Source organism: Biomphalaria glabrata, chromosome 14 (assembly GCF_947242115.1).
Source record: "Biomphalaria glabrata chromosome 14, xgBioGlab47.1, whole genome shotgun sequence".
Taxonomy (NCBI): domain Eukaryota; kingdom Metazoa; phylum Mollusca; class Gastropoda; family Planorbidae; genus Biomphalaria; species Biomphalaria glabrata.
This window is the reverse complement of record NC_074724.1, coordinates 8,644,508-8,667,488: the sequence shown is the minus strand read 5'-3', so window position 1 is coordinate 8,667,488 and position 22,981 is coordinate 8,644,508. Positions and strand designations below refer to the sequence as shown.

The following is a 22,981-nucleotide window of genomic DNA, read 5'->3' as shown; positions in this document are numbered from 1 at the left end:
TCGTCACAAAGTGTAGAAAATTGCCCATAAAAAAAAGTATTTCTCCCTATGCTAGGATCTCACGCTTTCTCTGGATTGGTTGGTACGTTTGTGCGTTTATGAAATGGGACTCAGAATGTAGAATTTACTTGGAAAACAGATCTGATCTTTACTTTTGGTGGAACGTGATAATAAGCAATGAACACATTTGTTTTATAAAGAAAGTGTGGCTGTTTAAAAACACACAACACATTAAACGTCATTATGAAACAAATATGGCGACATTCACCTTTTAAGCCGCGAATAAAAGATTGCTAGGCCTAGAGATTGTTAAACTATGCTTAGAGTATTGTTAAACCACGTCAGGAGATCGTGGATTGATGAGAATATTAACCAAACAAGAGACGAAAATGAGTCACTGGTAAAACTAGCTACAATGTTGCTCACATTTGAAGTAGAGAAATGAAGTCATTGCTCAACGCGTAAAAAATATGCTTCAAATTTCTCATTAATTAATGTAAATACTAGATCTAAGGGTTTCTTATAGTTTCAAGTCTATTTCATTTCGTTTTTTGTAGCTTTTCGGTCATATGGCCCTCGAGAAGAGTGTCGGAAACTGAAATGGCCCGCAGGTCAAATTAGGTTGGGCATCATTGGACTAAGGTATAGTTGAGGTTAGGTCTTACTAGCTAGAACAGAGTGATACATTTTAAAAAGATCTACTTACGCAAAGTCATGCGACGCTCGGTAAAAACCTCGTTAAGTGGTCAAGTGCTCGTTTGGCATAGGAATTTTTACAAAGCTTATATCAACTCACTCTGTCTGTTTGTCTATCTGGAAAAAAAATGTGCACAAGTTATTTCTCCCACTCCCATTTTAAGATCAAACTGAAACTTTGCACAACTATTCATTGACATAGACAAGACATGAACCAATAAAAAAAAAAGTAACGAATAATACAATGAATTACATTATTTTGTATAATAGCAACAAGGGGAGTAACTTTTCCATTATTGGTTGTTATAGTTTTACGACGCAGTTCTTTTCCTTTAGATAAACTTTTAATTTTTTTTTTATTATTTGGCTTCTTTTCTTGAAATGACCGAAAAGTTATTTAAAAAAACGTTGCATCGCTAATAACTGTGTAAGCAGCCTCTAGTTTGAGAACACAAACATTTGTTTAAACAGTATGACAAGTATATGTGACGTTTCATTGTCCAACTATATACGCAACAATATACAATACCTCTATTCAAATCACTCTAACGATTTTTCAAAAAAAATTTACTGTTGATGTATATTGCTGAGAAAAGAATTATTTGCTCACTGGCCACACTGGAAAAACTCAAATTTGACCGTTATAATTTTTCAAAGTAAATGCTTATCATTGGAATATAAAAAGGTGTACTAGACTGTACATTCGCTTAACCAGGATTATTTTTCAGGGAGAAGAAGAGAGGGGGTGGGTAAAAAATGTTTTGAAATCTACCATTCATTTTTTTTTAATCGAAAATAATCGCTCTATAATTTGCATATCAGAGGTATTTGTCTTTAAAAAAAAAGTATATGTAGCGCTTTTCTTGTTTGTTTAAATAACCGAAAAGTTATTTAAAAACGTCACCTCGCTAATGGTGAGAACACAAACGTGAGTAGAAACGTGTCAGTAAGACAAGTATATGGGACGTTTCCTGGTCCAAGTATATACTTAACAGTAGGGGGAATCCGACAGTTTGGTAATGATCTAAACCAGTATATACCCGGATATTGTCGAGTGGATACAAGTGCTTCGAATTCACTTTTTGAGATAGAAGTTCAAGTAAGAAATAGTGAAAATGGTTTTTGTCTCGATCAAAGTTTTCCAAATGGAAGGTCAGGACACTTCCGAGGCGGATCACACTCACACACACACACACACACAGCTCTTTTTCCAAACGTACATATTAAACAAATATTCAAACTAGTTTGAGTAAGTCTTAAAAGTACAGACTACAAAAGTTCACGTGTTGTAAAATTGAAATAAAAATGAAATAACAACAAAGCATCTAGCTTTAAAATTGTGACGATGAACTTAAATGTTTGAACAATAAAAGAAACTATTTTGAAAGATAAATCAGCAATCAATTTGTGTTCAGCCCCATGGAGTTCTTGTTCATTACATATAGACTTTGGAAATGTGTAAGTACGACTATGATATAATCTTGACTAAATCATTGACAATAGTTAGCTGTTAAAAATATAATATAATATCTAGAATTAATCTTAATGGATATTACATTTTGGAGCGCCGCGGCCGAGTGATTATTCGGTTGGCTTCCGAACCTGGGGTTCTGGGTTCGAATCTTGGTAGAGACTGATTTTTTTTTTATTTCGGGAATTTCACAGTACCCCTAAGTCCGTCCAACTCTAATGGGTACCTGACTTTAGTTAGGGAAAGTAAAAAGCTGTTGGTCATTGTGCTGGGTGCATTGCACCCTTGTTAACTGTTGGCCATATAAACAGATGATCATTAGGTTAAGAACAATAAATAATTGTGAGAAATCACGTGGTAAATTATCTACTGGGACGAAACCCTAAGTATTTAGCCATATCTGTGAATATTGATGGAATAATTTCCCTTGTTTGTATAGAAAAAAAAATAAACATCAGTAATTAACAGACTAAGTGGTTATTTTCTTTTTATTTTGGTCGATATTTTTTTTATGCCTATGAATAATTTTGTAAAGTTTCAACTTGATCCGAAAATGTGTGTGGGATAATTAAAGTAAACAAACATTTACCGGACAGACAGACAGACAGAGTTAGTTGATATAAGCTCTGTAAAAATATAATAATGTTTTTTATTATCTTCATTTTTTTTAATTGTTATTAGAAGTTGTTTTTTTTTTAATTCTCGATTAAAAAAAATACTTTTAATCTTTCTTCAAAGCAGAATTCTTTATTGGAGAGGAAAATCATTGAACCAAAACTGCTAAAATAAAATTATTACTGGCATCCTTCAGTCGTAAGACGACTATAGTTCATCTCGAACTGAAATAAAATACACATATGTAAAATTAGAAGAAAAAAAAACCTTGCCGAAGACAAACTCAGAGGACGAAAAGGAAACCAAATTTAGACCTTCAGTGGAATAGGCTTTGTCTGCAGTAGATGTAACAAAATATGTAGGTCGCAGCTGAATTTTGAGTATTCGTGTGAAACACTGCACTCATAATTAGTCCAGGGAATCTTGAACATTACTTTTAATTGAACTGACGTACAAAATATGGACATAGCAAAAAGGACCCGGCATTCATGAAGAAATCTGTCTCATGTCCACTTTTCTTGTGATTAAAATTGCCAGTCCCCGATACGCATCATCGGTCATAAGTCAGGCATAGCAATCTTCAGACGCTGTAGCGTTTTCAGACTTCTTCTGGTTTGTTCACCATCTTATATTTAGGATCTTCACGCTTGACTGCACTGTGGGTGTATTCTGTACTTTTCTTCTACCACAAACGAATGGCGTCAAGCTTGAAGAGCTTCATGTTGCAATGCTAAGCTGAAGGAAATAGAGCACTCAGATTTATTAGGAGGGAAGGATACAACATGGAAGGCTTTAGTTTAAATGTTTTTCTACTATTCAGTTTTATTGGTATTGTCCATTCGTCACTGTACAAAGAAAACATATTTGTTTACGCCTGCGATGGAAGTCCTTGTAGTAAATCTACTATAGACGTGAACTTTGAGGTGGTTGATTGTTCCGGGCGCTCACTTCAGTGTGTCTCCAAGACTTGGTTCTCAAACAGCACCAATGAAATAAGGCTTCAGAACAATTTGTTAACAGTCGTATTAGAAGACACATTAAATGATCTAAGAGGACTTGAAATATTGTATCTTCAGGATAATGCACTAAACGATATTAAGCCCAACGCTTTCCAAAGACTCTATAATCTACAATATCTTAACCTCGAAAACAACAATTTGGTACTATTTGATCTGCCTGTTACTATTTTTTGTGATTTGATAAGTTTAACAGAACTAAGATTAGTGCAAAAGTTTGAAGACTCACAGGAAGTAGATAACAGAAACGCCAGTTTTCCAGACCAGATGTTTGGATGTTTACGAAATTTACACAGTCTTCGTGTTAGCGTTATAACAAGCACGTTATATTTTAACGCAGAGTTTCAGAATCTTAAATATTTGTCAACTCTATATGTTACGGGAACATTCCATTCTATTGAACAGAACAGCTTCGAGAACGTGCAGTATGTCACAAGCTTAGAGCTAAGAAACTGCGAGGCAATCAATAGGTTTAGTGACTTAGCACTAGGGGCTTTTAATCATTTGTCCTCAATTAGTTTCTCGAATGTTCCAATAGGACTTCAGAAAACATTGCACGTTTTTCGACCTTTAGTGAATACTAACATATCTTTCATAAATTTGTACAGGGTACAATTAGAAAATCGACGATTAATGTCGATTTTGACTAAAGATGGAATGCTTACTGGAAATAGTACTATATTTTTACAGCAGATTTGCTTAAACACACTACAACTGCAAGAAAACTATATTTTTGTTATATTCAAGGAGGCTTTTAGAAGCGACAAACTAACAAGTTGTCTGAAGACATTATACGTCTTCGAAAACGACATTCTCGGAGATCTAATGGCATTGTATGACATTTTAAATTTGCTCAATTTAAAAAGTGTGGCTTTCGGGGATCCTCAATTTATGGTGTGGGATCCCACTGCTTCTTTAGATGTTTTTAATTCTAACACAGGGAAGCGAGAAATATCTTTCAAAAGCCCCGGCATTCTGATGGAATTTGCTTCAAACAAAGTAATGTTGAAAGGAAAAGAAAATTCGCAGTTTTTAAAAAGCTATTTACAGAATGTTAATACAAGTATTATGGATACATCATTAGCTATCTCGAAATCCATTACAAAGCTCGATTTTATGTCCCTTTTCTCAGGTATCACGCTTGATCACATTTATCGATTTGATGGAGGCGACAATGTAAAGTCTCTAAACTTTAGACATAATAATATTAAAAACTTTGTGTTTCCAGTATTAGGACTTCCAAAACTACAAAAGCTGTATTACTCATACAACGATATGTCTGTACTATCCAATAATTTTTTTGATGTGTACCCAGCTCTCCAGACAATATTTCTAGACAACTGTAAACTGAGCAGCTTCTTCATGGGTAAAAACAGTTCGAGAGTGTTTCAGTATCTTCCTGAATTGCAACAATTGGACTTATCGTTTAATTCTCTTGACCTGATGGCTCCAAATACTTTTCATAGCAACCCCAGGTTAAACCAGTTAAACCTTTCATGCAACCGTTTTAAACGTATTCCATTCGATCTTGCGCTGACACCAAATTTATATCAACTTGATATTCGAAAAAATGTTATAACGTCATTAACTAGAGAGGAGATGGCTATCATAGAGAACAATAGAAACAAGCTTGGTGACTTTCAACTTTTCTTAGAAGGAAATATTTTATCGTGTGAGTGCGAACATCTTCCTTTCATTCAATGGCTTCTAACGACAACTGTTTCTTTGGATGACGACAGAAACTATACCTGTATAAACAGTGACGGTGGACTAAGTTACACACTGGATTATGTAAATATTGAAGGAATGTGGCGTAAGTGCTGCGGTCAGTTTTTTCTAGATATTTCTATCGTCCTTATGTATTTACTCTGCTCTGGATATCTGGTAGTTTTACTGTGGGTCAAAAATAAGACATTAATCGTTTCGAGCATTTTACAATTATTCACCAATATGAAACTTAAGAAGCTATCCGATTATAAATATGGAGTGTTTATAGGGTATTCAGACAGGGATTATCAATTTGCCTGCAGCACACTGCGAAGATTTATCGAAGAGGAACTAAGGCTTACAACATTCGTGCGTGACCGTGACCTTTCACCCACAATGGCAGAAGCGGAAGGGCTGATGGAGGCCATGAACTCCAGCTGGAAGATAGTTTTAGTTGCTAATGAAAGCTTCATCGCTCACAATGAGTGGTTTCTCTTTACCGTTCGTTCTGCAGCCTACTCTGTGGGTCCAGCCAATCCATCTCGTGTTATTGTATTGGTGGAAGAGAAATGCATAAGCAGACTGCCCACGGACTTGCTAGCTTCTGTCCCAGAGGACAATATTATTTTAGTGCTCGATTGGCATCTGACGTACAACATACAACAAGCTTTAATAACACGACTCAAATGATGAATTAGATACGTTACAATGTACTAACTCGACTCAAATGATGGATTAGATACGTTATATTCTACTAACTCGACTCAAATGATAGATTAGATACGTTACATTCTATTAACTCGACTCAAATGATAGATTAGATACGTTACATTCTATTAACTAGTCTCAAATGATGTTACATTCTACTAACTAGTCTCAAATGATGTTACATTCTACTAACTAGTCTCAAATGATGTTACATTTTACTAACTAGACTCAAATGATGGATTAGATACGTTACATTCTACTAACTAGTCTCAAATGATGTTACATTCTACTAACTAGTCTCAAATGATGTTACATTCTACTAACTAGTCTCAAATGATGTTACATTCTACTAACTAGTCTCAAATGATGTTACATTCTACTAACTAGTCTCAAATGATGTTACATTCTACAAACTAGTCGACTCGTTCAAGATACATCTCCTTTCTGGTGTTCTCCATTTTACCAAATAGAAAACTACCAGCGGAAACCTCAGAAGAAGGTAAAACTACAAAATAAATCTAACATCTTTCAGTCAATAGTCTTCTTCGTGTTGAATGGGGTAAAGTAATTAGAGAAAGGAATACGAAATGTAGTTTTCTTTCTGAAGCCACAAGTTACACTAACACTATTTTGTCCTAGAGAAAGGAATACAAAATGTAGTTTTCTTTGTTGAAGCCACCAGTTGATTACATTGGCTAATTTGAGGCCTTTTATTACCGTTTATGACATTTTGTTGCTAAATTATTTTGATTTATATTATTTCTAAAATGTTTTCTCTAAAAGTATGTACTTAAGTTATAATGGAAATACATTGAACACATTTATTTACATTGTATTGTAAGTTGTGCGAAACTCCTATATGAACGAAAGTTTTTTTTTATTTTTATTTTTTGCAAAGCTTATGTCAACCCAATCTGTCTGTCTGTCTGTCTGTCTGTCTTGTACAAATTCTAAATGCGTAACGTCTTCCAGATACTTTCGCGAATCAAGTCGAAACTTAACACACTTTTTTAATGTACCTAGCAAAACATGAACCAATAAAGAAAAAAACAACTAGTTAATTAATTATTTTTTTAAAGTTGCCCCTTTCAGACCTCGCTATCTTTGGGGCAGAACATGTAAAGATTATCTGTTTTTTGTGTCCCACGGTTAACGAAGATGTCATGTGGCCAGCACAAAGACCAAGTACGTCATGTACGCATTAGAGCACTCTGAGGTGCCCTGAAGTTGTCGAAATTAAAAATCATTCACAAAGCCGGGACATCCTAGCTCGTAAGTCAAGCCACTCAGCCATCGCGCCTCCTACTCAATTAATAACTGGTAATTTATTATTTAGCGTGATAACAAAAAAAGGAAATGAATCCTTTAGTATTAAGAGATATGGCTAAATATTGGGGTCCCGTCCTCTTAGATAATATTTTTTTCCTCACAAATTCTCTAATCAAGTTAAAAATAAACTTCATACAATTATTTATTGTACATAGCTAAACATGAATCAATTAAAAAAATAATCTGTCAACTAATTATTACTAATTAATTATTTTGTATGAAACCGAAAAAGGGAAATAAATTCTACAACATTGATAAATATAGTTGTACATGTGGAGTACTTCCCTCAAGATATGCCTTTTTTTTTATAAAGTGCATCTTTCACGTTAATGGCATTCTCAGTACCTTACGCGACCCTGTTTCTTGCATACACCAGGAATGTGAGGAGCTATGGGAGTATTTGGGAAAAGGTTTAGCGTGAGGCGGTCTGCAAACTAAATTTCTCTCAAGTCGCGTTTCGACTTCGAGCCAAACGGTTTGTGCCTCTAAGCCACATATGCCACTTATCTTTTATCTTTCTGTCTGTATGCAAATGATCCACGTGAGTGTGAATATTGACAGTCTCATCTCTGTTGACGAATAAATGATCCTGTTAGTTTAATATACCAGAAAACAAAAACATTAGTAATTCTCTTTTGGAAAGGTACAAAAGGGGCAACTGCTTACAATACTAGATTGGCTCAGATTTAATATGACTTCAATGTATCATTGAAAACTGTATGTTAAGATTAATATGTTTTTTTTTATGACACTAATTTTAATGTCACATAATGTACGCGTCAATGTCTCCTCGTTCGATTCAATATGATTCTACAACAAATGAAATCGAGAAGAGCGTGTAATACTAAAAATATACAACGGATTTTCCCATAGTACTAAAAATAAAAGTGTAGCTATTCCTCAGAGGCTGTAGAAATTAATGATTAGGAAGGGTGTCTCTACATGGGGAATACAATAAGCGCGGATTGTAAATTAATGAAAATAACAAAATAAGTTAATGTTAGATATAAAGTCTAATCTTGTAAATCATTTATTGAAATTAAATAAATAAATTAATAAAATATATTGTGTACTTTTAGTGTGTGCTTTATATTTACACGAGGATTAAAAGAAAATTATTTCTCTAAGTTGATAATATTCAAGGATGTTCTATTTTTATTTACATATGGTGTCGAATGTTCATTGATTTAGTTTTGTATTTATTTACATACAATTAGTTTTTTTCTTTGTTAATTTTTAAAATAACAAATGGGTAGCCCATGCACAATGATTCGATATCTTAATCAATACAAAATAGATAAATGTATATCAACTAGCACTGAACACCGGCTATGTCAATTTCAATAAAACGACCGGAACACTGTATGACGTAGGCCTACCGCTGTCCCAAATAATATTCTGGTGGGGACCCTTCAACCCCAAAATCTTTTTTTTTTCAGTTCAAATGAAACGGCTATCTTTTTTTTTTTTACGCTTTCCTAAACAAATTTTGGCCCTTTAATTAATAATAATAATAATAATAATAATAATAATCTTTATTATCCGTAAGGAAATTTGTCTTACAATTTGTGCATTACAAATTGTAGTATTTGTTCCCTTTTGATTGGAATGACCTACATTTATAACGCCCCCCCCCACACACACACGCACAGACCTACACCCATTTTTGACCAGCGAAATTTAGTATCACTTTTTCTTCCTCTTTCCCAATTATTCTTATTTGTTTATTCGACACTTCGTGCGGTATGCGCTCTGAACTGTCGCCTCGACTTGTCTCGGATTCGAGCCCCCGCCCACCGTCATGCTCCACCGACATGCTCCACCGTCATGCTCCACCGTCATGCTCCACCGTCATGCTCCACCGTCATGCTCCACCCTCATGCTCCACCATCATGCTCCACGGTCATGTTCCACCGTCATGCTCCACCCTCATGCTCCACCCTCATGCTCCGCCGTCATGCTCCACTGTCATGCTCCACCGTCATGCTCCACCGTCATGCTCCACCGTCATACTTAACTGTCATGCTCCATCGTCATGATTCACTGTCATGCTCCACCGTCATGCTCCACCGTCATGCTATACCGTCATACTCCACTGTCACGCTCTACCGTCATGCACCACTGACATGCTCCACCGTCATGCTCCACCCTCATGCTCCACCGTCATGCTCCACCGTCATGCTCCACCGTTATGCTCCACCCTCATGCTCCACCATCATGCTCCACGGTCATGTTCCACTGTCATGCTCCACTGACATGCTCCACCTTCATGCTCCACCCTCATGCTCCGCCGTCATGCTCCACTGTCATGCTCCACCGTCATGCTCCACCGTCATACTCCACTGTCATGCTCCATCGTCATGATTCACTGTCATGCTCCACCGTCATGCTCCACCGTCATGCTATACCGTCATACTCCACTGTCACGCTCTACCGTCATGCTCCACTGACATGCTCCACCGTCATGCTCCACCCTGATGCTCCGCCGTCAAGCTCCACTGTCATGCTCCACCGTCATGCTCCACCGTCATGCTCCATCGTCATACTGCACTGTCATGCTCCACCGTCATGCTCCACGGTCATGCTCCACCGTCATGCTCCACCGACATGCTCCACCGTCATGCTCCACCCTCATGCTCCGCCGTCATGCTCCACTGTCATGCTCCACCGTCATGCTCCACCGTCATACTTCACTGTTATGCTCCATCGTGATGATTCACTGTCATGCTCCACCGTCATGCTCCACTGTCATGCTCCACCGTAATGTTCCACTGTCACGCTCCACCGTCATGATCCACTGTCATGCTCCACTGTCTCTCGGAATGTTTGGGCTAGGATGTAATTCAATTCCGAAAGAAACAACCGAAAATTATTTTTTTTTTTTAAAGTTAAAAAATATAATAAATTGTGTGGTACCAATCATTCAAGGACTATCTATTCCCTTTCCCAGCTAAATCCGTATGTTAGATTTTAAAGTAAAAATGAATACTCCCACCCCTAAAAAATGTTTTAAATAGTGTCTCTGACTAATCTTTGGCTTCTTGAATCAAAACCAAAAATAGGACAGAAAAAAAATTGCTTTATTCTATTTTATCTTATAAAATAAAGACGTTACTTAGAAAAGAAAAGATGATAACGTCGTACGGCTTCGTTTATTTCGTTTGTGGAAAAAGTTTGGAATTCATAAGAATAAAGGGTAAAAAAAAAAGAACTAAATATGACGGAAACATTGACCCTAGTAATTATTTATAGTATCCTGATTTCTAAAAGGGCTTATTCCAAATATATTTGAGGAATTACTGGCTTCATTTCGTTAGCGCACCTAAGAGAAAGTATTAGTTAATTGGTTCCTTAAAATATTTGATAGGCTGTAATGTTCCTTGGAAACAAAATATAGGAAGTAAATATTTCGTTCTTGGACATCAGTATATCGGCCTTATAAACACGACTAGAGACGAAACTGGTGATAAAAAGTCGTTTTGGGGAAAATTAACCACTGGCGTATCGATGATTAAAGTTGGTTAGTTGTTCTAGGCACGAGGTAAGTAATAGCAAGTTACATTTTTAGTATTTTGTTCCTCAGGTCTAAGTGGGAGATTTAGTGGTGAATAGTGAATGAATGAATCAGTCAGATAGTTCAGTCAAGGCCTTTGTCAACATTTGAGAACGACATTCATAGGAAAGCTAAAACGTTTCTTCAAGTATACCAATGGATAGGTGAAAGTCAGACAGTTCAGTCAAGGCCTTTGTCAACATTTGAGAACGACATTCATAGGAAAGCTAAAACGTTTCTTCAAGTATACCAATGGATAGGTGAAAGTCAGACAGTTCAGTCAAGGCCTTTGTCAACATTTGAGAACGACATTCATAGTAAAGCTAAAATGTTTTTTCCAGAATACCAAGGGATAGGTTAAAGTGAAGTGCAAGTTCCATGTAAATCTGGCCTTACTGATGTCATATAATGATTATCTAATTGATCAAATTGTTCTGTAAAGGGTTTATCTCTTATTTTTATTAAATTATTAAATTTGTACTATCTTTACTATCTTAACTGTGAATAGACCTTGTTTGAAATGACTTTAACTATATAACATATAGCTCAGCTGGTATGAATGGAGAGTAACCCTTGAGGGATTACGGGCACGACATGGCCTAAAGTGTGCCAATGTGCCCAAAACTCACAACTCAACTCATGTGAAAAAAAAATATCTTTAAAAAATTCCTTTGGTCATTAGCCTCATTGTAAAACTCTGCAGTTCACGCTATAATAAGGAAAACTACTCTTCAAAAAAATTACTTTTTTTTGTGTGTGTAAATGTAGTAGTATGACAGAACTTACATAGCTTAGCATTAGAATTGTAAAAAAAAATCCTTTTAAAATCTAAAACCATTTGCATAAGTGTGTTACAAATATGGTCAATGGTTATCTCCTTTGCTAAATTGCCTCCAGTGCGTGTTACTATTTTTAGTGATTAGTTGTAAAAGTGATGTATTTTTATGCAACAACTGCTTGCATACTTGATATTTAAGATTAAATTTTTCGGTTTCAGAAAATAAAAAAGTAGTCGTTGTATCAGGACTTTGAATGGTCCAAAATATCATGCTGTCGGATTTGCAATTTTTTTTTTCTAGTTTACGAGATTTAAACTGGACGAACGGACGGATAGACAGACCACACAAAACTAATACCGTGATCTCTTTTTTAAATGCATTAAAAATACAAACTTGTTCACTCAGAACTTAAGGCTTTTCAAGGGGACTAATTCAACTTACAACCACCACATATTTCAGTACGATTTCTTTCCCTTGTTCGATACCAAAAATAAAATAATTACCAATAGTTTATTTATTTAATTGTTGTTTTTTTTAACAATTAATTCTTGTTTCATCAGGTATAACAAATAATTGTTCAAAATTTCAACTTAATCCTAGAATGGGTGGGATAAATAACGTGTTTAATTTTTTAACCAGACAGAAAGAGGACAGACAGAGTTGATATATATGCTTTGTCAAAAAAAATCATTTTGATGATGTACTGTATTGGGAGATCGCTATCAAAAGGAAATCCCATATCCGTTTTAATTTTTTTTTTTCCAACTTTAGAGCTTTAGCCTAAGATTAGTTAGACACTTAGGACTTATTTACAATTGTGTGGCTGAACGAAAGTGGGTCATTATCCCCCCCCCCTTCCTCTTCCTTCAGATTCAACTGTAATAAGCTGCTGTTGAGTAATACAACACTTAGAACATTTTACCCGTTAAAGTGATGTGAATATAACACGAGATATTCAGTTACACATCCGTCATCTTCTGTGTTGTTGTTAAACTTAAAACTTATATAGTAAATGGCTCCGTCTGTTTGGTTTAAATTGTGTACATGATTTTTTGTTTATATACCACTTCCCATTATCGGATCAAGTTGAAACTTAAAACATGTATGCATTGTCCTAAACAATACATATAAGATTTAAAAAAGGAAATACATCTTAAAGTATTGAGAAATGTGGCTGTAAATGGAAAGTTCTTTCCATTATTTACGCTTTGTTTTCTTAGAAAATACTTTCTTTTTAATAATACCTCTATTCGAGTCACTCTTTCGTGGAGGTTTGGCAAACAGCTGATCTCAAAAATGGCCCTAACGATTTTCCTAGAAATTTAACAGTTACATGTATCGCTGAGAAAAAGAATTACAAGCTCGTTGGCCACAGGGGAATAACTCTAGTCTGACCGTTATAACTTTTCATAGTAAAAAAAAAAAATAATTGTAAATTTAGCTAGAGACTAAATCTAGGTCTAGAGCAGTGGTTCTCAACCTGTGGGTCGCGAACCCTCTGGGGGTCGAATGACCATTTGTCGGGGGTCGTCTAAGACCACCGGAGATTTTAGATTCTTTCTATTTATCATGTTTTTTTTTTGTCGTTTCTAGCAAGCGTATTTGTACCATAGTTTGTATACATTTAGATTTGTGAGAATAAAACAGTGACATTGCTCAGATTAATTTTCTTTTAGTAAATTATGAAACGACTGTCAAACATAAATTTAATGAGCTCAAAAGTGAAGGTGACATGTTGAAGACGGCGGATATTTTGTTGGAGGATAAAGAAGACACTTTGAGTTAGTGAGTGTTACATCATTGTTTTAAGGCAGACATGTTTTTTTTTTCATTGATAGTTACTTCTTTGTACTGCGTTTGATGGGTTCAACGTGTTCTGCTAGTTCACACTGATGTCACGAGGTGGTCGAGAAGCAAACTTGTAAAAAAAAAAAATCTCCGTCAAGAAAGATTTTGTTTTTAATCAGAAAGCAAAAATAAGTAAAATAGTCCACCGGGTAGACAACTTTGTAATCTTGAAAAATTAAATTGTTCAATGGTTGGGGTCGCTGCCTAGAGAGGAATCGTATTAGGGGGTCGCAGCACTAAAAAGGTTGAGAACCGCTGGTCTAGAGGATCCTACATCACATCACACACAAACACAAAGGTAACAAAAAGTCTATATATATATTTATGTGTGTGTGGGGGGGGGGAAGTCCCTTACCTGAAAATATATCTGGCTACGCCCATGCTCGAGCAAGACGTCTTTTTATTACCTGCTTGTGTTTACGTACAAAAATAGTATTAGAATACACTTTGCAGGGAATTGTACATGGAGCATAACAATGTCTACATTGGGTGTTTCTTGATCTATGACATGACCTACATATTGTGCGTCACGGTATAGTCAGCCAGACTTTGTGTTACCTTTGTATTGATTGTCTGGTGTGTCTCGTGTGTACGGGAAGTGGATTGTCCCAGAACAAACACACAAATACCCCAAGCAGGGACTCTTTGTACTAAGTTTATAATGCCACCAACGTAACAAGTATGTACTCTATTAAGTAGGCTTATTACTCGACTTCGTTCTGTTGTTAGGTTGCAATGTAAAGTAATAAAATTGTATGTATTTACCGTAACACCTTTGAATAGATGTCATCAAAACGTAGTGTAATTCAATGTCAATAAATTTATAAATCTGTAACCTATGTTTAAGTTATTGTGTAAACTTTTAAATGTTTAACGTAGATCTGTTCGTAGCGGAGTGAAATATACATGTCTGTACCTTTTAATGCTTGGCATTGTAATCACGTTGATATGTTCAGTATAGAATGGACTGTGCATTTTAACATACATGGGCGTAGCCAGGATTTTTTCTGGGGGTAGGGGTGGGGAATTTGTTTCTCCCCTCCCGCCTAATATATATATATATATATATATTTATATATATATATAAGCATTTTGAGTGCGTAAGTTGCTTTTTTTATATTTAAGAGGTTTTTATTAGCTTCAAACCCTCCCGAAGAAGGGTTACGTTTAAAACCCCTTTTGCTACGCTCATAGAATTTTAAATGTGTAATTTGTTTTTATATTGAAGAGGTGGTTTTTAGCTGCTAACCCCACTGGAGTGGGGTTTTAACACAAAACCTCTCATGGCAAATCTGTTGACTTTTATCGTAAATTTCGGAGGTTTTTTTTATTCAAAATCTTCCTTAGCTATGCTCTTGGAATTTGGGGATTGTCGTTTGCATTATTTTTGTTTCGTTTTGTAGAAGAGGGGGATTTGACTGCAAATCTCCCAGGAAAGGGGTTTTAAACTCAAAACCTCCTTGGCTGCGCTGGGGCAAGCTATGCTTTAGTATTAAAATCTCACCTAAAATAAATAAAATTAAAGCAAAAAATCAGTCACTAAATTCCGACCCCCCCCCCCCCTCGCATTTAATTTCGGAAAAGGGGGGGGAGGTTGAATCTCAACCGCCCTTCCGGTTACACCCATGTTAACATAGGTAGGGATAGTCGGGCTTTTGTTGACGGGCGTTAAAGGATTTAAGAGCTATCAATAGAATCAAAACAACTGTGTCCTTGAGTAAGAATAGAATCCACATGATGTCATACAAGTCATTATCTCGTTGACTGAATTGAGGTTTATTTGTATGATTCAGAAGCGCCTTCAAAAGTTAAATCTACTGACGCACACTTGATGGCTAAATTTGTTTTTGTTTAACTCATTGTAGGGTAGGAGGCCCACCGTCACTTGGCGTAGCTAGGTTGGGGGAACAGGGGTCCAGATTTGAATATACCCCAGGGCCCCCACTAGAGGGAGACCCCCAAATGAGTGTCCGAAATTTGAGATTTAACATTGAATATTAAGCCATTATCTCATGTCATAATGTCGAAAATCAAAATGCGGGGGCCCCTAAAGAAGTCAAGCCCCCCACGGGCCCCTAGCTGTCCACCATCATATTCTTGAACCCGGGCCCACGAGTACCTTGCTAGCAACTGTGCAGGATGACAGGTATAGAGGGTTTGAACTAACTCCCATAGTGTCGTTAATCCGAAACGAAAACCCCTCTCGGCCAAGCAGTCATTTTATAATAGATAAATCCCTCATCTTAGAATCCATGTACCTTCAGCGTTCTACTCTCTCTAATTTTGTAAGTCCTCTTGAGACCTCATCCAAATTGTATTCTTTTTCAGGCAGCTGAATATGTCAGACCTGGCGACTGGTTTCTTCGTGGTCTTAGGTTTGATTCTCTTGGCTTTGGCCATTTTGGCTGTGGTCATCTTTTACAAAAAATGTAAGTGAAATAAAAACATTAGGCGTCAAGAACGTTTCACCAAGGACGCAGGGGTGTGGTCAATAATGGGGCGAATCAGTGTTGATTATTTCCATTCTTTGAACATTAAACATAAAATTAAACTTCATAAAATCCTAAATGCTACTGGTAAGGTCATTGGTAAAACAAAAAGAAAAAAAAACTGAAAAAAAAAAATAACAACATGAGGGCAACGGAGAAAAAAATTCATAGAAAAGCTAAAAAGATTAAAAAAATGAACCTCTGGATAATGAATTTGTGATTTTACCATCACAAAAGAGATATAATAAATCGAAAGCAAAAGACAGACACAAAAACTCTTTTGTTCCCCTGGCAATGTAATCATCAAATACATTTATATAGTTAGATATAAACATTTCACACGTAAATTTTGAGTGATTCAGGTGTGAATGTATATTTTGGTTTTCAGTAGCTATAAATCTTTGATTGGTGTAATGCACAAATTGTAAGACTAATTTCCGTATGGATAATAAGGATTATTATTATTATATTTTCAAATATACATTAAATAAAAAAATCCAGAATAAAGCTAAAATTATTTGTTTTGTTTTTGACTTGGTTTCACTTCAATCACGCTATAAATGTCTTTTTTTTTTGTTCTTCATGTCAATAAAACTCTGGGTCCCTCTATGAGTCCTGACATAATTAATTACAATTACAAATTACAATAAAAACGTATTCATTCTAGATTAGAGCTTATAAGCATACTGTATGAGAAATATTCTTGTTTTTAAATAGATTATTCTAAAAGAAAGAAGGAGAGAGATAGTACACCGACCAGACCAACAACGTAAGTGTCTACCCTTAAATATGTTCATCTGTAGGGTAGTTTAAATACCTAAACATTCTGTTACTTATTAAGTTAGAATTTACATCCCATAATCAATTTCCATAGTACAAATTACTATTCATGATTTCAGTCCTTAGCAAATATTTGTTTTTATTTCTAACAGTGACATCAGTGTTATAAACGGTGAGTTTGTTATAGCCTCTTTTTTACTAACAGACGTATATATATGCATATGTAGGCTATATATATATATTTATATTCATATAAACATGTTATTTTAATTATTGAAATCTAAAATCATAATGAATAATAAATTTTAAAAAAGGTAGGAAAATAAGAAGTAACAAAATAGCTGCTTAGTCATGCAACAAAATTTGTTTGAATGTTTCTTTTAAAATAAGAACACAATAAAAGAAGGTTTATTCCCTGCGGGGAAACATGTCTTCCTTGTCCTCTGTTTGTTAGTACCTTTCTGTATAATCTCCCTTATTTAAAACTACCGGCTACTGCTTCTGTCCTATATTATAGAATACCAATGTAATTAATTCTTAATATATAAAATACAAAAGTTACTTTAAACAAGAAGATGATTACATCCTACGCGTGTTCCTAGGTCAATCTAGTCATGCATGTTAACTAATGACTTAAATCCTGCTAAGTCAATTGTTTTCCTGGCTAGCTCAGGCAACCAAAACCATGTTCTAATAGCACTAGAAGGAGCATCTGTAAAAATTTTTCTTGGCATATTCCAAAATTCTTATCCTATCTTACTAGGAATGTAGCCAAACAATGTCCTGGATTGGATTTTATGTGCTGTCTCATCGTCTGATACTATTTCTCTTGTACCAAACGCTAAGTCCAAACACACACAAGTGACAAAACAATCAACTATATACTTGTGAAGACTTCAACTGTTGTTTATTTAAAGATGGGGTCTGTAGGATGATTGTCTTGTCTATCTATCCGTCGTTTTAACTAGCACTCTATTCACTATACTTCTTGCTACAAGCTCTAGCCGTATTCTTCTATCATGTAGGCCTAGCCCTGTTCTTCAACGTCATTCGTCTGTCTACGTCACAACTTTTTACCATCGCTAAAAGCAATGCCCACTATTTTTATTTACATGAATAACATAATCTCTAACCTAAAATAGTTCATTACAAACAGATATAAAGTGTATTTCTTTCTTTAGATCAAATCGAATACGAGGCTGGCAGACAGGAAAATGTATATTCGTATGATTGTCCTGATGAAGGGTTTACTACCTATGATCATCAATACCACAATAACGCTTACATAGACATATTAACCGAGAGTTCCATCTACGACGTAGGAAGATCTGAGCGTCAGTCAGGAGACTACGATGTTTATACGCCGGGGCAATACATCTATGACGGTGTGGGGCAACCACATCAACACGAACGTGACACCTTGCAGCATCCACATCAGTACGACCGTGACAACTCGCAACCTCGTCATCAGTACGAGCGTGACACCTTACAGCATACACATCAGTACGAACGTGACACCTTGTCACGCCCACGTCAGTACGACCGTGACACCTTGTCACGCCCACGTCAGTACGACCGTGACACCTTGTCACGCCCACGTCAGTACGACCATGACACCTTGCGTCGCCCACAGCCATACGACTCTGAGAGCATGAGGCCTCAAAGCCAATACGACCGTGGCACCTCGCCGCATCCACATAAACACCAACGTGGTCCACAGAATAACGACCCCTCAGCGTACATAACGGTTATTTGAACCCGACGCAGTGGTGCTAACATCAGCTGTGTGAGTTTAAATCCACCAGATCCATGCAGTAAAAAAGGTTTATTTAAAAATACAAGAAACATAACTAGGTAACGAACAAAAAACTGACACATCCAAATTTCTCCTCTCTGACTCTGCGATCTATACTCCAGATGATGTAAAGTACATCTGTTTCTGTGGCCCACGGTAAACGAGGGTTTTATGTGGCCAGCACAACGACCAAACCCCTTTATTTTTTCCCCAATTAATGTCAGGTACCCTTTAGAGCTGGGTGGAGTAAAGATCCTGAAATTAAAAAGCCCAGTCATCAGTCATCACCAAGTTTCGAATCCGGGACCCCCATTCCGGAAGCCAAGGGCTTTACCTATCTGCCACCGGACCTTCATTAGAACATCAAAGTGGTAGATATTTCGATTAGTACACATTATTATCATAATCACCAAAAGCTTAAGAGATCATATAACAAAAGATGGGCTTTTAGCTTATGGAAAAAGAAAAAAAAAACAATTAGGTCAACATATGGTTCTCATGGGGGCGCGGTGGCTAATTGGTTAAGCGCTTGGCTTCCGTACCTGGGTCCTGGGTATGTATGTATATATTTTGTGTGTGTGTGTATGTGTAAGTGTGTGTAACGTGTATTATTTTCTTACCATGTCAAGAAAAGATTGTTTCTAGAATGTAACTTGTGCAAATAAAATACATTTTCTTACAGTTTTCTTACAATTCTCTTACAATTTTCTTACAATTCTCTGACATGGAATTCTTACCTCCTAGTGCTAATGTTGATCATCTGTCTGTTGCATTTGATGTCTGGAGGAGAACCATCCTCCCTTTGCACCTTATGTCTCAAAAGAGGCCAATCCTTGATACAGTGCTGAGGTTACAGGATGAGCATCTGTATATCACCAGGCGTTTTCCCACTTTCACCTTTTTTTCTTCTACTTTGAATGTCATCTGCAGGACCATTCTTTTATTCTTGCTCTTCATATAGATATATCCAGTGCCACTTTTTTCCCTTTTGAAGAGCCGCAATTGCATACATCAGTATACCTTAAAAGCAGCGGCTCTCCTGCCTTTGTTGTGTAATCATACAGGATGTCTTGTGGATAGAAATTTGATAAACTCAAGGCTTAACAAAGTATGTTTACATAAATCGCAATATATTTGGTTTACATTTATTATTGTTTATATACTGTTACTGTCGGTGCGTAGCGTTGTGTGAATGTAAAATGGTGCGAATGAGTGCTGAAAGAGCAGAAACCGGAAGAGAAAGGAACATTGGTACCATTTTGTATTCTATAAACATGATTCTAATACATAGAGCAATGCGACATTCACAGCATGTATGGTTTTAGTAATGAAAGTCTTATGATTGTAATATATACTTCTACTTACTTTATAATGTGTCTCTGCAAGTCGTGATTAAGTAACTTGTTTTGTATTTTGTCAATGAACTAAATAAATGTTGCCTTGATTGCCTTATCAACGTAATCATATCAGTATTGACTAACTGTACGCTGGAAACCAATGGTGAAAGAATATAATGGGTTAGATGTGTCTGTGATTATTATTGATGATTATTGTTTATTCTTTTTTTAATGTGTAAAAGTATCAATACTTAACGTTAAAACTGTAAAATTATAAACATATATACACCATTACGCCACAGTTTATAATCATCAATTTTGCGATACAAGTTCTTGTTGTACAATTTCAAATCTTGGCCTACATATACTTATACAAATAAATTTTCAAACTTTGATCATGTTTTGTTTTCAAAAGAATTCATATATAATATTATTATTTTCCTTTTTTGTATTATTCTTCTTATTATTTTATTATTATGATTATTATTATTACTATTATTTTTTTTTTTAAACTATTTTGTGGCATTTTAAGTCTCGAGTGAAAATCTAATCACCTTGAAATTTTTCTTGTCAGATAGATGGATAGATCGGCACAGGCATGGTCACACGTCATCAGTTAAAATCACCAAAAGCTAGAGCGTTTTCTGCTCTTTTATTAAGCTTTTATCAAGTCACTTCGTCTGTCTGTCTGTTTGGTAAAGAACAACTTATTTCTCATTCTCGAATCGAGTTGAAACTTCAATTCAATGTCAATATAACACATTAAACAATGGGAACAACTGATCATTTACACTAATTAATAAATTAAATTGTGTTTTCTATATAAATTGTACTAAGCTAACGAGAGATAAGCCTTGTGTGGAGAGATTGGTCGTTCGCTAACAACTGTTCACTATAAAAACTTTTTTTATAAGTACTTGAATAGCTCAGTGGCTAAACGCATTGACTTTCCATCATGGAGGATTGAATTCAAATTCAAACTCGAGCAACTTTTATTTGCAAAGTTTGTTTTGAAAAGGCAGCACGGAATCCTTCTCCGAGATTCTCAAAAAAAAACTCCCCCCCCCCCTTCCCCCTTTCACTAGTCCACAAAACAGATTCTATCAGTTCTACTTGTTATTGAATTTTATAGTAAGACTTCATATCTATCTATCTATCTATATATCTATATATCTATCTATCTATCTATATATCTATCTATCTATCTATATATATATGATAAAACGAAAAATTGCAGCTAGATATGTTGGTAGTGACATTTCTAAGAATGGTGGGATCCATTACAAAACAAATATAACATATTAAGCAGAGCATGCCAGGGCGTAAAGAAAGAGAGAAAGGTTAAAGAAGGAAGGAGAGAAAGACGGAGAGAAGGTGAGACATTGAGAATGAAATTGTGAGAGAAAGAACTAAAAAAGAAAGATAATGTTAAAGGTCTATAGCTCTATAGATAGATATGAGAGACAAGAGAAGTGAACAAGAGAAAGGAAAGACAGAAAGAGAAAGAGAGACAGACAGACAGAAAAAAACAAAGAAAATAAATTTTGTATTAATATATGTTACATATATCATAAAGCAGTGGTTCTCAAACTGTGTTTTGCGGGACCCCTAGGGGTACGTGAGACAACCGTAAGGGGTCCGCATAAATATACAATTGTATACAATTAAAATAATATATGTGCTAAAAAGCCAGTTTATCGTTCGTATAGTTGTTTGTATTACTATTACGTACTATTCTTTGGCAGATTTTTCAATTGTGGTCCGTTGGCAAGTTTTGACTTTGTCATGTGGTCCCCCGGGTAAAAAAAAGTTTGAAAACCTCTACCATATTGTGTTATTATCCTATCTTTTAGTGTATGAGATGAAACTAGAACTATAACCATTGTTACGGTCGTAGCGCAGCACGGTGTGCATGAATAAAGGTGCGAATTGGTGTAATGAATGAAAGGGATGTAAAAAGGAGGAAGCCGGGAGAAAGTGACAGGAAGAGAGATGAAATGCTGATGTTTACATAAATTGTTGTAGTATTAAAATATTGCTAGAATAAAACCTGAGAGTGTATTATTATTTTGAAGAGTCTTGTGTCCTAACAAGTGGCGCCCAACTGACAGGAAGAGAGATGAAATGCTGATGTTTACATAAATGGTTATAATATTAAAGTATTATTAGAATAAAACTTGAGAGTGTATTATTATTTTGAAGAGTCTTGTGTCCTAACAAGTGGCGCCCAACGGAAAAAGCAAGACCTGCGTTATATCTGTATCTAATTCCTGTCTACTGCGGTATTACTATTACTATAAAGTGTAACAAAATTTCTAGATCTCTAGATCTACTAAGATTGAGAGAGTGAGCGTCATCTAGACCTCTAAAGCTACGTGCTAAACTCACTGGTAAATTTAAACCTTTAGTTGAAACTTAACTAAAAACATTATTGCTGAATTAATTAATTGGCTTTAACATTTAAAGCTAGATTTATACCATTATAATTATTATGAAGGCCTATTCTCTACATTCACCAATGTGAAAGCGTCGGGGATTACCACTGTAGGTGTTACGGTCGTAGCGCAGCACGGTGTGCATGAATAAAGGTGCGAATTGGTGTAATGAATGAAAGGGATGTAAAAAGGAGGAAGCCGGGAGAAATAGACAGGAAGAGAAATGAAATGCTGATGTTTACATAATTTGTTATAATATGAAACTATTGCTAGAATAAAACCTGTGAGTTTATTATTATTTTGAAGAGTCTTGTGTCCTAACAACCATTATAGCAGCATTTAGAATTTTATTATTATTGTTTTTTTTATACTTTTGAAATTCAAACAATAACAATAGAAAAACACGTAATGAGTCCTGTGCAC

The 22,981-nt window shown here is 35.6% G+C and overlaps 1 protein-coding gene across 5 annotated transcripts; it reads left to right on the top strand.

Annotated features, from left to right (window-relative positions):
- The first annotated feature begins 1,721 nt into the window (after window positions 1-1,721).
- LOC106052201 (toll-like receptor 4) lies at window positions 1,722-20,518 on the top strand. Of its 5 annotated transcripts, none has more exons than XM_056010852.1 (5): window positions 1,787-2,154; window positions 16,051-16,151; window positions 16,929-16,980; window positions 17,144-17,163; window positions 18,173-20,518. In XM_056010852.1, exons 2-5 carry the CDS (start codon window positions 16,061-16,063, stop codon window positions 18,745-18,747), a joined length of 738 nt encoding a protein of 245 aa, XP_055866827.1. In that variant the 5' UTR covers window positions 1,787-2,154; window positions 16,051-16,060; the 3' UTR covers window positions 18,748-20,518. The 5 variants fall into 5 exon arrangements, with proteins under 5 accessions (XP_055866823.1, XP_055866824.1, XP_055866827.1 ...); XM_056010850.1 differs by lacking the exon at window positions 1,787-2,154 and adding an exon at window positions 14,114-14,401; XM_056010851.1 differs by lacking the exon at window positions 1,787-2,154 and adding an exon at window positions 14,114-14,405 and having other exon boundaries at window positions 16,055-16,151.
- The last annotated feature ends 2,463 nt before the right edge of the window (window positions 20,519-22,981 follow it).